Consider the following 14,837-nt stretch of genomic DNA (forward strand, 5'->3'; position numbering starts at 1 on the left):
ATAATAATAATAATCAGCTAGGCTAATACCCAAGGCACCACCTTAGACCCAAGGTGGTGCCTTGGGTATTAGCCTAGCTGATTATTATTATTATTATTACTAAATGTAAAATTCGTAAGAAACTTGATACTCCCATAAAGGAAACTTTAAACTGGCAAATTTCAGGTCGGCCTAGAAATTTATAAATACTTTCAAAACAATACTAAATTTAAATAACTGAAATTCTTTCCTATTTTCAATTATAGAAGGAAATGGATAAATAACGACTCTATTTAAAATGTTCAATAAATTTTAATTTTATAATCACGTACTGGAAAAAAATACCAGTTTAAATAACTTTTTCTTTAATTTTAATTCTTTTAATTTGGAATTATGACTAGGAATGCCATGGTTACTTAAATTGGCATCAGTACTATTTGAAATGTGAAATAAATCAAAATGTTATAAATGTACAGGTAAAATCATTGAAATAAATAATCTAATAAAACAACAATACAAATTTCAATATTTTAAATCTTGTTCTATTTTGAAATTATAGCAGGAAATTCCGAAAAAAAATTGAATGAATACACTGTTCAAAATGTTGAATAATTTAAGGTACTGGTAAATACATTGACATAACCAATTTTACAACCACAATTTACGATCCATAAATGACGGAAAGACGGGGGAAAACGATATGATAAGAGAGTTGTAAGGTAACAGTAACGAGACGTCAAATTACATGACAATATTAGAAGCAAAGTAGGTTGCGTTTTTCTTCTTGAAGGTTCAGATAATTGAGCTTTATTGTGCTTGCTCGTATTCTATGTAGTTTTTATTACTAAACTATCGGACTTTGCCTTGACTTGTGCATTCATACGGGAGTTTAATTTAAAATAGAATATCTACTCTGTGAAATCAACCGCATTTAAATGTTGTAAAGAGAGTTAAAACAAGCTTCAGTTCTTACTCTTAATATTTTTCAGCAAATTGTACAAAGATTATGGCACTCATGTAAGTGAATTTTGGTTTTTCCATTTATTTAACAAATGGATTTGGTTTGCTTCGTGTATTCATGTTAAACAAGCTGCACTCCAAATTTGCTCTTGCATTAGTAAAATAGTGATTTAACGGTGAAATTATCGTACGACAACGACCCACTATCATTTAAAATTTTCTTTAAAACAGTAATTTCAACGTAATTTATGTATAAAGTAGCCTATTGTTATGTAATTTATACTTATAATTTATGGAAAATAGACGATATTTTATTAATAAACGTCAGATATTGAGGGTCTCGTGGAGAAGGTAGATTTCACCTTTGAACAGGAATCCATTAGGTGAAGACTAATTTCCATTTCTATATGTCAGAGAGTAATAATTATATTCCACAATTTCCACAGGTGCTTCCGTTAGTCTAAACAATTATTACTGATAGCTATGCGCGGAGTGACGTAGAAATGACGTCATACCAAAAAAGAATTAGAACTGAAAAATAAAATATCACGGGTCGGTCTTACACCTCGGCACGGCTCAGTGCACGCGATCACTATTTCGACGAGGCAAAGAGCACATGTTATGTCTAATGACTTAGTCTGAAGTCCACACAAAAATTTGAGGCCCTTCTAGTAATGACATTTAACAAGCAGAATCTATAGAACTGACACTCTTATGGGAAATGTAATTATAAACGTCTGATAATACCTAAACAAAGCATTGATTTTTTTGGTTTAACAACAATATCATCAATATAGCTCTTGCGCAAATATCACTATGCCAACCTAAAATATATTATGTATTTCTCCTCACATTAAAACCTTTTTGAATAATCACCCGTAGAATGTGTAGGTACTTGTTTCCAGCAAATAACATTAGTTATTGTAAGGAGATAGATACTTTTGCTATATGCTTCTGTTATAACTAATATAAAGCTGTAACGTAAAAACATAATTCGATATTAATTTTATTTTGTAGAAACATTATAATTTCTGTTTTATTAAGCCTTTAGTGACTTTCAAATCGTTTAGTTGAGATTCGCGTATACAGTCCAGTCCCAAAATTGTAGCTTAACACGATAAACCCCATGATCTCGAACATAATCATTGTTCTTATCAGCGGTTGTGAAAAAATCGTACGTAAAAAGTGTTAAGTCATTTCAGTGCGATGAAAAGATGAAATTCATTGTTGAGACAATGTCATCTTTGAAAAGCTGTTTCCTGAGAACGAAGGAAATTAGGAAACGCTTCTATTTAAATGTTTCACGCGATTTCTTATCAATTTCCCCTCGCAAAGTTTCCAGCTGTTGACATTTGTTTACCTTGCACTCGGCTAGTCAGGTTAATCAAATGCATTACGGTCATACACGTAATTTAGATTTCCAATTGTGCAAATATTTCGACCTAGAAGGAGTGGCTTATTTTGGGCTTTCGAACTACCCTTACCTTGCTATCACTAGTAACAAAATATCCATAGGTGTACACCGCAAAACGGCTCAAGTTTTTCCATTTGTACTCCTTCGCCGAAATATGTAAATTATTAAAATCATATTATTTTGATATAATGGTTTATAATTTGTATAATGTTTTTCGCCACAGCGGTGGCGATCGAAAAAAAAACATTATTTTTTGTCTAAAAATTTTAGCAAGAAAATGTACAGCTCTAAACTTTTATTACTATATTTTTTTTATAAAGAAAGGTGTTATTTCTAATGCTTTCGTCACATTCGACCTAAATCCCATTCGACCGAAGGCGGTTTTTGAGGTGTCCCATTCGACCGAATTCCGCCGAAACGTGCGGTTTTTATGTGTCCCATTCGACCGAACGCTGCTATATAAATTGGAAAATAAAATGGAATGAGCATGAATTATATTTTTATCTTCACCTAGTCAAGAAAAGTAACTGAACCAAAACGGAAATAGTAAACTTAACCAACTCTAACCTAACCTAACCTAACCTAACCTAACCTAAACATGGATCTTCGATAGTACATACCTTATAAATAAAATACCAAATCACGCCGCCAATTGGGCTACATTTTAAAATTCTTTCGGTCGAATGGGATTTCGGTCGAATGGGAATAAACGATTTCGAATAACTCATCCGTTAAGGAATACATTGGTCACAAAATTTAAGTCGATATCTGCCGTTCTTGGCCACATTCGAAGATATTTTAGGCTTCTAGGGTAACTTAAGATGATTGGGTAAAATAGGGTACACGACGCGGCGATTTTCTGTTAGAATGAATTTATCAAAATCAATGTTCCTCGCATCTGGAATATCAAAATATCTTCTATAAAAAGACTTAATTCGGACCCAAGTAAAGGCAGTGAGATTAGAAATATTTGTCTTAATTGCTATTTTTCTCAATTTTATTTCTGTGGTGGCTCTGTCCCCGTTGGTTTTTCCCTTTGGGGGCTCGAGCCCCAGAGCCCCCACGGGATCGCCGCCACTGCTTCGCCACAAACAATATTTAATCCCGAAAAGTCTTTAGAAATATCAGCAGAATCCCGAATATCATTAGCAGTATATTCATAGTAGAATGGTTACTAAAGCCATAATAGTCTTTAAGGATTTATTTATCCTATAAGACCGTTCAAGCAATGCAAATCAACTGCAAACACTACAACTTGTTTATTAAACTATCAGTTTTGTAAGTTTTTGGAATATAATTTGCCTACTAACAGGATCAAAATAGTTGTATTAGGTTTAAATGATTTCTTTTAAATAATTTTTTAATTTATCAAGTAAATCTTACTTTATTTTAATCAATTTTTCGATTCCGTAATTTCATCATCAATAGGGGCGTGCAAAATATTTCATAATACCAAATAATTCGATCGAGTACCAAAGTTAGTTCTCTTATTGGCTAGAATATTGAGCCTTGAGGTTTTAGAATTACGTTAAACAGGAAACTAAAACTAAAAATTTTAAAACACGTGATTTATTCCAAAATATTCTACCGAACTATTTGAGACTTTAATTTTTCGATTTGGTAAAAACCAATATTTGATATTTGATTCGATCTATACTCATCAAATAATTATTTATCCCATATTGTCATACATATTGTTTTATGTTACTTATGTTATTACTTTCGACGTTATTGTATAATTGCTTAATGTCTCCGGCAGCCCACTCAAATTGCAATCCGCATTACGTATGAAAGGCGAAATGTCATCTGAGAGTGTAAACGCTAATTAGGCTTAATGTGGTTGGTTGAGATACTCCGAACAAAACAATTAAGAAATTTTTCCGTCTAGCGAGTTTTCTAAAGAATACAATGAAACAATTAAATTGAGACAAATGAAGTAATATTTCAGAAGCAGTGGATAGTTGTCCTGTCTTTGTATTGCCCACTTAGTAGTCATTTTGTTAGAATGAACAGACCGTCAATTTTACCATTTAAGCGCTGTAGTTATTTCACAATGAAATATGTACCACTTTCACTTAGACCGCCACTTTCGAGGAGGAGTCGTATCTTGCTGTTAACGGTGGTGTTCGCCGTGCTGTTGGTGATAGCTATAGTTCTAGGAGTGGTGATACCGTTATTAGGCAAGAAATCCGACCAGGACAGTCCCAGAGTAACATTTTCGTCGTTACTGGGTAACTTCTCATTCGCCGGATTGGCCACGGACGCTGCTCCGTGTGCCAGGGTTGGCAGGTCAGTCATGAAATAAAGATAATTGTGGATAGAATTCGCAGTTGAAAATTTGTGTTCTTCAGGGAAATACTCGAAAAGAACGGATCAGCCGTGGATAGCGCCATTGCAACTTTACTATGGTATGACTATTTGCATAAGTTACATAATAACCCACGTCATTGCGATGGGCTGATCACTTAGAGTTTGCCCGTACACCGATTACGTAATCAGGGAGGGTACCATGAGTGCGCGAAGTATTCAGAGATTATGCGACGAGTAAGTAGAGATTACGCGGAGTACGTAGAGATTACCAAGAAAGCATAGAGTTACTTAGAACTATGAACATGGCGCCTTGAAGTTATACTTTACCTATGGCTTAAGCCTAACTTGGGCTTTGGTGTAATGGAGAAAACCGTCGACTGCTTAGACTGCTTCTGAAAGTATAACAACAAGGCAGCATGGCCGAATGTTATGGTTCCACGTTCTTAGTACCTCTATGCGTTCTTGAGATACATAAAGCAGCGTTCAGACTATGTGAAAATATTACGTTTGCGTCGATCGTGTCGGTTCTTTCGATTTCTTACACCGTTCAGACTTCTCAACAGAGACTTTAAATTTTCACGCGTGTCGTTTACATTTTTTCATTACGTTGAGGACTGCCTAGATGGCGTCTCGGTTTAAAGCTCAAAAAGTTCATAGCAGACAATTAGCCATGTGCCTCATCAGCGCTGACTCTAGGTAGTGGCGACCTTTAGAACCATCGAAATACTATAACCAATCAGAGGTGGATAAAACATTATTTCAATTTTTCCGCCGTTATTACTGAGCTCTGATTGGATGAACAATCACCTTTTATGTTAATCTCCGTACAAGGTTGGTTCCTTTCTGAACAGTGAAATGAACGAACCGACGCGACCAACATAACCAAAACGACACGACCGATGCTAACGTAATATTTTCACATAGTCTGAACGCTGCTTTAGATTACGTGTAGTAAGGCAATTACGTCGAGCTTGCGTAATTAGGGAGTAGGCCACGAGTACGTGGAGTATTGTAATTTCAGCGAAGTACTCTACGATTATTCGACTGATAAAATAAGTAAGTCGAGATTTCGTGGAATAGCTATAGATAATTCCTAGAGTAGATAAGATCACCCGGAGTACGCGTTACGTAATCAGGGAGTACGCAAAGAGTACGTGGAGTAATCTAAGATTATGCGACGAGTACGATATGTGAGTCGATGTTACGCGGCTTACGTAGATAATACATAGATTACATAAGATTACGTGGAGTACGCAGATAACGTCTTGATTGCGTCTAGATTACGTACTCTTTACGGGAAACGTGTACACCGATTACTAAGAGTAATCAGCCCCTCGAGTCAATGAGCATAGGTGTAGCATCTGCACCGATAAAATCACTGAGACCGGGTTTCACTTAGATTTATAACTTGTAGGGGTTTGTTAAAATAATGGAAACTCTAGAGCATTCTCCAAAGACCGGCTGCCGTTGACTGGCTTACTTTTGGTTCCTCAGATTATACTATATACCGGAAGTTGCATTATTTGGGTTTATATTCTTTTTTCTCACCTATAGCTACTTCCGTTTTCCATCTATAAAGTCACATCCCTCTAGCTTAGTCTCATTAAATCAAATACATTTAATCTTATCCTTGGTAAATAACTTTTTTTAGCATGGGTGTAGTGGTACCACATAGCATGGGTCTTGGCGGAGGATTCTTCATGACTATATTTACCAAGTAAAGAACCAGGAATGTCTTACGTGTTTAAGGGTGTGATTAAAATTACAATATTTACGTTAGATCCAATGGAGAAGTGAAGGTACTGGACTCCAGAGAAACTGCACCATCCAAAGCCAGTGAGAATATGTTTGATGGGAACCCGAGTGACAGTGCGTTGGGTAAATCACCAATTTTATTGTAGATAATACAATGAATCTTTCGGGTGTTACTACAAACATAATATCCATTGACACTTTCAATTCTCCCAACGCAATTTTTTTTAACGATAGTAAATTGCCATATAAATCATTTCATGACTAAGTACTGAAACCTGTCCTTTTCCATTTGGGACTTCCAGCTAACCATATCCTGGAAATCATGTCGGTCACATTTTTTGACGGGTTAGCCAAGGTTTATTGAAAAGTAAAAATAGCGCTTACTTCGTGAAATAACGATCAATTATTGAATCGAAACCTAAATATTATTGTTATAAACAGTTTCGTTTCTGATAGTATTTATTTTCGAATTTCAGACCTGAACGGTTTTCATTTGTATTTTTCGCACCGTTATACTGACAAGGAGACTACCCTAGGTGGTTACCACCAATTTTGTTAAAACTCGGGGGTTAGGTAGACGTTATGGTTGTATGCAAATTCGCAAATGAAAAGTTGCAATGGGGTTTAGTTTTCCTATGGCAACCGAAAATGTTTTGATATCTCCATTTAAAAAAAGCATGGGATTTCCTCGGTTACCCAAATTTTGTTAAAATTTAACCAAAATTGATCAATATTAACCAAAACCCTTGATCAGTTTTACCCAAAATAGATCAAATTCATCTTTTTGCGTAAGTTTTGAAAATTAAATTTTTTCAATTTTTTTTAAGTAAGTACCGAGAAAATCCCATGCTTTTTTAAATGGAGATTTTTTTGTTTTGAGAGAATAAAAACATTTTTTTTTGCCATGGGAAAACTAAAGCCCATTGCAACTTTTCCCTTGAACAATTTTCATACTACCCGAGTTTCAACAAAATCGGTGATAACCACCTCTGGTAGTCTCCTGACTCCTTCTGAATACATTTTGGTCATACTTATGTTTACTACGTTACTTACATTACAATTATTTAAAAATTTGTTTTAGGGATTCGTTCAGTAGCGGTCCCAGCCGAGATACACGGGTATTTGGCAGCCCACGACAAATACGGAAAACTCGATTGGTCAGAGTTGTTTACAGGCGCCATTAATATAAGCAAAGATGGTTTCGCCGTCGGAGCTCACTTAGCTCAAGCCATCGAGGCCCAACGAGAGAATTTGAAAAATTTCGATGACGCCAGGTATTCCTCATTTAAACAGTAATAGATCTATTCACATTTTACAGGTGGGAAGATCCTTTTACAGCTGATGTTTAAATACCCAAAATCGTGTGCTACGACTTGTTTGTAAAGTAACTAGCGCCAATAACCCTAGTTTCTGTTAAACCTGGTGGTTGAAATGTGAAATTTATTGATCCATCGTAAACATGGAAGTTCATACTCCCTTTAACAGATAGCGCGAACAGTCTGAGTCTGAAACGTAAAAATGGAAAATCGTGAAAAATATATTTTTCCGTTTTAATTTTTATGTGAAAGTTAAACGTACAACTTGTTTACATTTCTTTTACATAAACAATCGCTTAAATTTCCGTTAGAATTTTTGTAATGAATTAGTATATAAGGATATATTCCCTTACCACAAAAAAATAAATTGGCGCCATCTAGTTTTAGTAAAAGTATTAAATCTGAACCTCTAGTTGCTGTGTATATAGTTGTTATCCTCTAAGAAAGATAGTGAATTGGTCTTTATCAATATTTAGTAAATATATAATGTCTACTCAGTACTCACAAATGTCATCATTTTTAGAAATTTATTGACGAACAAAGTTACGAGACAGTACTACAAGGAAGGAGATTTGTTTAAGAATCCGTTACTATCGGAAACTCTGCAGAAATTAGCAAAAGATAAAGGTACGTGGGACTCGGAAATAGCCAAAGATTTAGCGAAAGACATCGAAGACGCCGGTGGGATCGTCACGTACGAGGATATGTTAAATTACAAACCAGTCTGGAAGGAACCAACGGTGGTTAATATCAGTTCCAAGTACACCATGTACAGCGTTCCTTTACCTGGAAGTGGACCTATCTTGTCCTTCATACTAAATATCCTGCAGAACTATCACTTCAACGTAAAATCCATGTACGACAGTAGCTCTACTATCTTGACGACCCACCGTATCATGGAAGCGTTTAAATTCGCGTACGCCAGAAGGATGGAACTAGGAGATCCGCTTAACGGAAATGCTTTCGACTCGGTAGGTGCTTTTGCTTGAACCATTAACACGCGATAATAAAATCAGGGGTCTAAAGGCTGCTTCCCACGGGCAGTGTTTACCTGGTTTTCTCTATTTTCTCATTTTACCGTCTTTTCCCGTTGGTCGGGAGCACAGGAAAACGACTGTACACACGGAGCACGGTTGGTTACCGAGAAAACGGAGAAGCGCTTTGGGTTCAACCAATCAGCGCTCGTTATGCCGTCACGAGATAGATGTAAAAATTCGTAAGCCTACTTTTAAAGCAGGGAGTACTCAAGGAGGTCTCGATCAATAAGATGTTTGAAAAAATTTCTGTGCGAGTTAAAATTGATGACGTCACCCAGATCATGAGCCTCCGTTGATATTCATTACGATCCTATCTGGGTGACGTCACAATTTTACAAAGCAACGCAAAAGCCGTAATATTTTGATAAAAAACCATGCGGTCGAGGCAACCTTATAGTTCCCTTTTTTACGAACCTTGGGGATTACTCCCTGTTTAAAGACTTTCAAAATACCTCCTTATATCACATGACAGCGTAACGCTCGCTGATTGGTCGAGCTCAAAGTGCTTAAAACGCTCGCGGCAGTAAAATCCGACAAATTTTGTCCGTGTGTACCGAGTGTGTATGGGTGTTTTTCCGTGTGCCAGAACAACGGGAAAAGGCGGTAAAACGAGAAAATCAGGAAAACACTGCCCGTGTGAACCAGCCTTAAGACTACAGAGATTCTTAATCCAGAAGCGGACTGGCCACTTGAGCCGGTGAGCAAGAGCCCGAACACCAAATTTTGCTTTGGTAGACCGGTGGTTTGGAACCCACAGGTGAATCCATGGGCTTGTAGGGGGGCCAGTTTCAAACTCCGAAATGTTCCGTTAGCATCCCCTTCCGGAGTAGTTGACGAAAAGTAGTTTACTATGCCCACCTGATGAAAATTGAAAGGTCGTCAGTCCGTTTCTGTTAAAGCTACACAACCTCGCAAACTTTGTAGCGAAAGTTCGTCTGTTTTCGTTTTTTCGCGTGACTCTTTCACACTCTTTCATTAAAAGGTATGCAAGGGTGGTACCAAATGTTAATGCTAAGGCCTCATATTATTAGATACCTAAAAGCATTTTTGTAAACAAATATTAATTGATGGGGAATATAGCCTCGAAAGCGTACTTGAAATACTAGATGTTATATTTTCTTTAACCAGCTTCGTTGAAGACGTACCTTAACAGATAAAGTTGTACACTGAACTCCTGTAGCTTATTTATTCCATATTTTCCACTGTTTCCTCATGCACGCTTGACAATCGGAAGTGGATTTTCAGCTATATATTTGATAATAACCATGATAATAGTTATTTGGGTTCAGAATACAACATATTTCTGCTAGGTGGCGTTGGGAACACTTATGTAACATTTGTTCGCATTGAGGTACATCCTTTACCGAAGATAGTTAGTTAATCCCTTATCCAAAGGTTGTAAATAGTTTATAACGTGCATTTTTATATAGCTCATTGAAGACCTAACATCGTACGAATATGCCAGAAATATCTCGCAAAGAATTATGGATAACCAGACAAGTTACGATCCAGAGTATTACGGAGTGAAGATGTTTGTTGACGACGATAGTGGTACCGCTCATATGGCCGTTATTGCGCCAAACGGAGACGCTGTTTCAGTCACAAGTACCATCAATGCTTAGTAAGTTTCAGTACTCGAATATTTTGTTTTATTTATTTCAAATGTTGCTTTTGTTTACAAAACTACCAATTCATTACATGGCTATTGCATACCACCTTCAATAGTTCTTTTTGTCATATTTAAATCTAGGAGCAACAAACACAAGGAGAACGCAGCTAGCCTTTAAACACGCTAACGAAGGGTTGTGTACGAATTTCATTGGACGAGTGCCACGAGCCTATACGCTGGACGTTTTACGGGCGGGGGGAAGACAATTTCCGAATTTTCCCCTTCCGACGGCAGCAGGCACTAAAGCGTCTAGCCAATGAAAATTGTACGCAAGAAAATACACGACTTTTGACGGGTTGCGTTCTCCTTGGTTGGGGTCGCAGTCTCTTACTTTTACAAGTCTACGAGTGCGCGCTACAGTCGCCAGAGGAATATAGGGTTTTTTAGCGCGCGTACAAATCGCTCGTGCGAAGAATATACTAATAAAGCTGGGTCTTGTGACGTAAGAGCAACATTTTAGCAAGTTGGGCAAGACCACTTTTTATTTTTAAAAAACAATTATTAGTAGCGCTGTTTTATATTAAAGGGAGTCAGGAAAGCATACCTCTACTTGGAATGCTTATCGCGGCAGATTTTCGTCTCTAAGTGGCTGACGGTTTTTTTGACGTCACTATGTGAACTTAACAAACAACTACGTGAGAGGGGAGCGTGCGAAAAGGGGATTTTTTTATCTCGTAGGCGGGGCCAAAGCCGTCAGAGTGATCTTACCATACGCGATACGGCCGGATAAGCATTCCAAGTAGAGGTATGGATTCCTGAGGGAGTATAATCTGGCAGAATAATCAAGGTTAAATTTCATTACTCATCCACGGCGCGACAGTCTTGACCGTAGTAGACTGTCGCGCGACGAGTGAGTATTAACGGAAGCTTAACCTTCCGTGCCAGGGTTATAGTCTTTTCAAATTAAGAAGACCCGAAGGAGCCATAATTGGTCTCTGTCTCCGAATATGCTGGACCACATTTAACACTATATTTTTGCGCAGTTTCGGGAGCAAGGTTCTATCACCCAAAACAGGGATATTACTGAACAATGAAATGGATGATTTCTCGTCGCCAAATATAACTAACATATATGGCGTTCCACCGTCAATTCCTAATTACATCAAACCGGGCAAAAGACCACTGTCTTCCATGTGTCCCTCAATAATACTGGACGACAATGGAAATGTGAAGCTTGTGGTTGGCGGCGCGGGTGGGACTCACATCACAACGGGAATCGCTTTAGTAAATTAAATTCATTTTGAGCCATAGTAATTGTTGGAAACTGGCAGTGGTTTTTTTTCAGGTGATTCTAAACACATTATTCTTCGGGAAAGACGTAAAACAAGCCATAGATGAACCGAGAATACACCATCAACTGTTTCCTAATCACACCACATACGAAAAGGATTTTCCCGAGGTAATTTTTAAGCTACTGATACTATAGACAAGATCTTTTTATAGAGAGGTCAACGCACGCCCTTATATTGTGCTACTTGTTCGTCAGTTTAATTAAGGAAGGGAAAAATCCTGCTCTGCTAATAGCTGCCATCAATACTGGTACCACAAATTTCATATAAGAAATTATATAAATTAAGTTTTTATAATACCAATATACCTATTTTGTCTTCTAAATTATTTATATTAATATCCTAATATTTAAACAGAAGTTATATAAATATAATACATTAACATTTTGAGATTCTAAAGATGGCACATTGTAATGTCCATCTCTTATTCAGTTTACTAAAATAATTTTTCGCTTCAAAAATCAGTCGTTAGACGGCACGTCGAGATGTAGCGCATCAAGATATAATTTGTCATGTGTAGTGAAATTTTATCCTTTATGTATTCCTACTTTCCCCACCAGGAGAAGACTAGGTTTGCTATGAACGTATTGCACTTCTTATATGTCAGTCTTTGGCAGATAAAGCTAGGTTTACTGACCTCTCCATAAAAAGATCTTGTATTAGGCTTTTTGGGTTATTGTTAAAGCTAATTATGCGATTGTAAAATTGTTGTTGGTTTTCAGTATATTTTAAACGGCTTATCCGGTCTTGGACACGTGAACCAAGAGCTGAAAGGTCGAGGAGCCGTTATCCAAGCAGTGTTACGAGGCGATGACGGTCGAATATACGGAAATTCTGATTACCGCAAAGGAGGCAGTACAGACGGTTTTTAAGTCGTGATTTAAAGTTGTTATGTTTTTATTTAAGTTAATTTTAAATTTTTTATCAATTGTTAAGCGCTGTCGTAAATCAGTGTAGCCAAATTCACTGAACCAATATTACACTCCGGTACCTAAAATAAAGGGCAATATCATTACCCTATAGTTTCACCCTCTCATAGTTCGTAGCGAAGGTTCATCTGCTGTTTAATAACAAAACGTGAGCATAGATGGTGATCGTCTTGTGTTAAAGAATGTCAGACACTACAAAGTATGCGAGGGTGGGGCTTAGAATCTCTGCGACAGTCCATTATTCTTAGTTGAATTCATACCGAACTGAGCAGACAAACTTAATTTAAAACAGCGCCAAATAAGCATGGTTATTTTACCATAAATACAAAGTAATAAAATATATATTGGTTTTATTTTCATGAATTTACGCGTATTTCATTCTCGCCAATCAGAATCAAGCCATAGTAGCGCGATGTCCGTACCTTTAGTTTTCTCATCAAACCTCTTCTCGATGCGTTTGGACTGCTCAGGGCTTAAATTGTTTCTCCAGTCGCCAATTTCACCTTTACGGACGAAGGTGAAATCTCTGGTGCTGTTTTCCGCGGACCTTAAACCTTTGAACGCTTCTCGGGCGCCTTTGGACAAATGACTCGAGCCCGAAGCCTCGGCAGTTTTGATTAGGAATTCCTCCACGAACTTATTGGTATGTTCCCTCATGTAGTGGACGTCGCTGTACTTGATGACATTCTCCAGAAACTGCGGATCAGTTTCTACCAATTTTCCGTAATCCGGACTCATAAAGTTGGCGATTTTTGAGATACCCAATGCGGGATCTTTTTTCATATCCTCGTAGGTTATGAATAGAATGTTTGGCGCTTCCCTCTGCTGGTACCACGAGATGAGATGGTCGAAGTAGTCCCCGTAATCGACTTTACCTTTAATAAACTCTTCGAAAAATACGTCCATGGTCCCATCTTGAAATTGATACCCTTCCGCGAATGTTTTATGATGGTGGTAGAAAGATACGCAAGCATCTTTGGGATTTCTAGCGACGTAAATATACTTGGCCTCGTCGGCGTAAGGCATAAAAGGGAACGGTAAATGGGTCTTGATGGAGCTGGGCTTGGGTCTCGTTTCCACAGTTTCGGAACCGGCCATTTCCAAAAACGGAGAGTAGTTGAAGAAGTCCTCGGCCTGGGTTAAAGGTTTACCTCTACGATGAATAATTTGAACAATGTGTTGCAACCACGTTGTCCCGCACTTAGGGTAAGTGTTGATGAACAGGTCGTCACTCTTTGGCGTGTAATTTAAACTTCTAAGAAAGGTATCCGTATCAAAATAACGGGGAATTCTCAAATTATAACCGGGTAATTTCTTGGTAAATTTGGGCGACATTTTTGCGCCTGTAAATTTAAGTGAAGAAACGACTCTAAGTGGACGCCTAACAACAAAGAATAGAAGGTTTTAACTTAAGAAATGGCACGACTGACTCAATAGCCGAGACAGTAGTTCCTGTCTGTAATGATATCGCTCGCAGACTGAGAAATTTGAGGGCGCTCATTTATCTATCAACACTTGATAATAAAATAAGCAAGGATTTCTATGGCTGAATTAGAGAATAGCTATGACCTTCAACAACGTCTTCGTGATTATCTTCATTCCGTCTCATTTATCCTTGTCATTTATGGAGGATAGAGAAAGTAATAGAGTCGTCGAAGTAGTTGATGTTGTTAATTAAGTTTGAATGAAAATTTATATCTCGTTGACGTACCGACCGGATTATTAAGGAACTTGGCGCTGTGTTTAAGTGCCAGGTAACACGACGACGAAGAATATCCAACGCCGGAGAATTTTCGCTTGAGAGCAAGGCTTATTGAAACTACGTCTTACTTCAGCGAAATAATGACAAATTATTGATTCGCAACGTGAAATTAACTACCATAAACACTAACTTTGCCTCTGAAGTGTTTATGTCCATCAAATTAATTAGTGTGTTTCTGCCACTTACATGTCCTCGGTAGTTGATGTATAGTTTGTCGTCTATGTAAACGAAGTTTAAAAGCCATTTAATAAGTACTTGACGAACTTGTTATACCACCAATTATTATTTCATTAGAAAGATCGTATAACATAGATTGCAAGTTTTGTCTTTATAATAAATCATTCTAAAGCTTACACTTCAATCTAAGTGAATAGGTACTTCAAAATTTGTCGCGGCGAGAATTTGGTAAAGCATACA

The 14,837-nt window shown here is 37.3% G+C and overlaps 2 protein-coding genes across 3 annotated transcripts; one reads left to right on the forward strand and one right to left on the reverse strand.

Annotated features, from left to right (window-relative positions):
* The first annotated feature begins 856 nt into the window (after positions 1-856).
* Positions 857-13,021, forward strand: LOC149921403 (scoloptoxin SSD14-like). Of its 2 annotated transcripts, none has more exons than XM_090163140.1 (11): positions 857-996; positions 4,433-4,642; positions 4,705-4,761; positions 6,315-6,380; positions 6,444-6,541; positions 7,500-7,692; positions 8,258-8,705; positions 10,202-10,392; positions 11,424-11,664; positions 11,726-11,839; positions 12,452-13,021. In XM_090163140.1, exons 1-11 carry the CDS (start codon positions 986-988, stop codon positions 12,599-12,601), a joined length of 1,779 nt encoding a protein of 592 aa, XP_090019266.1. In that variant the 5' UTR covers positions 857-985; the 3' UTR covers positions 12,602-13,021. The 2 variants fall into 2 exon arrangements, with proteins under 2 accessions (XP_090019266.1, XP_090019267.1); XM_090163141.1 differs by having other exon boundaries at positions 6,444-6,532.
* LOC149921404 (sulfotransferase 1C2-like) lies at positions 12,992-14,119 on the reverse strand. The gene has a single exon (XM_090163142.1). It carries the CDS (start codon positions 13,991-13,993, stop codon positions 13,034-13,036), a length of 960 nt encoding a protein of 319 aa, XP_090019268.1. The 5' UTR covers positions 13,994-14,119; the 3' UTR covers positions 12,992-13,033.
* Positions 14,120-14,837: the final 718 nt, after the last annotated feature.

Source organism: Leiobunum rupestre, chromosome 11, assembly GCF_980474605.1.
Source record: "Leiobunum rupestre chromosome 11, qqLeiRupe1.1.hap1, whole genome shotgun sequence".
NCBI classification, from domain to species: domain Eukaryota; kingdom Metazoa; phylum Arthropoda; class Arachnida; order Opiliones; family Sclerosomatidae; genus Leiobunum; species Leiobunum rupestre.

Bases quoted from the DNA above. Each gene is read 5' to 3' on its own strand.
- LOC149921403 (XM_090163140.1), top strand. The intron at 8,706-10,201 runs GTAGGTGCTTTT...ATTTTTATATAG, and splicing joins ACGGAAATGCTTTCGACTCG to CTCATTGAAGACCTAACATC. The intron at 11,840-12,451 runs GTAATTTTTAAG...GTTGGTTTTCAG, and splicing joins ACGAAAAGGATTTTCCCGAG to TATATTTTAAACGGCTTATC.
- LOC149921404 (XM_090163142.1), bottom strand. From the start codon at position 13,993: ATGTCGCCCAAATTTACCAAGAAATTACCCGGTTATAATTTGAGAATT.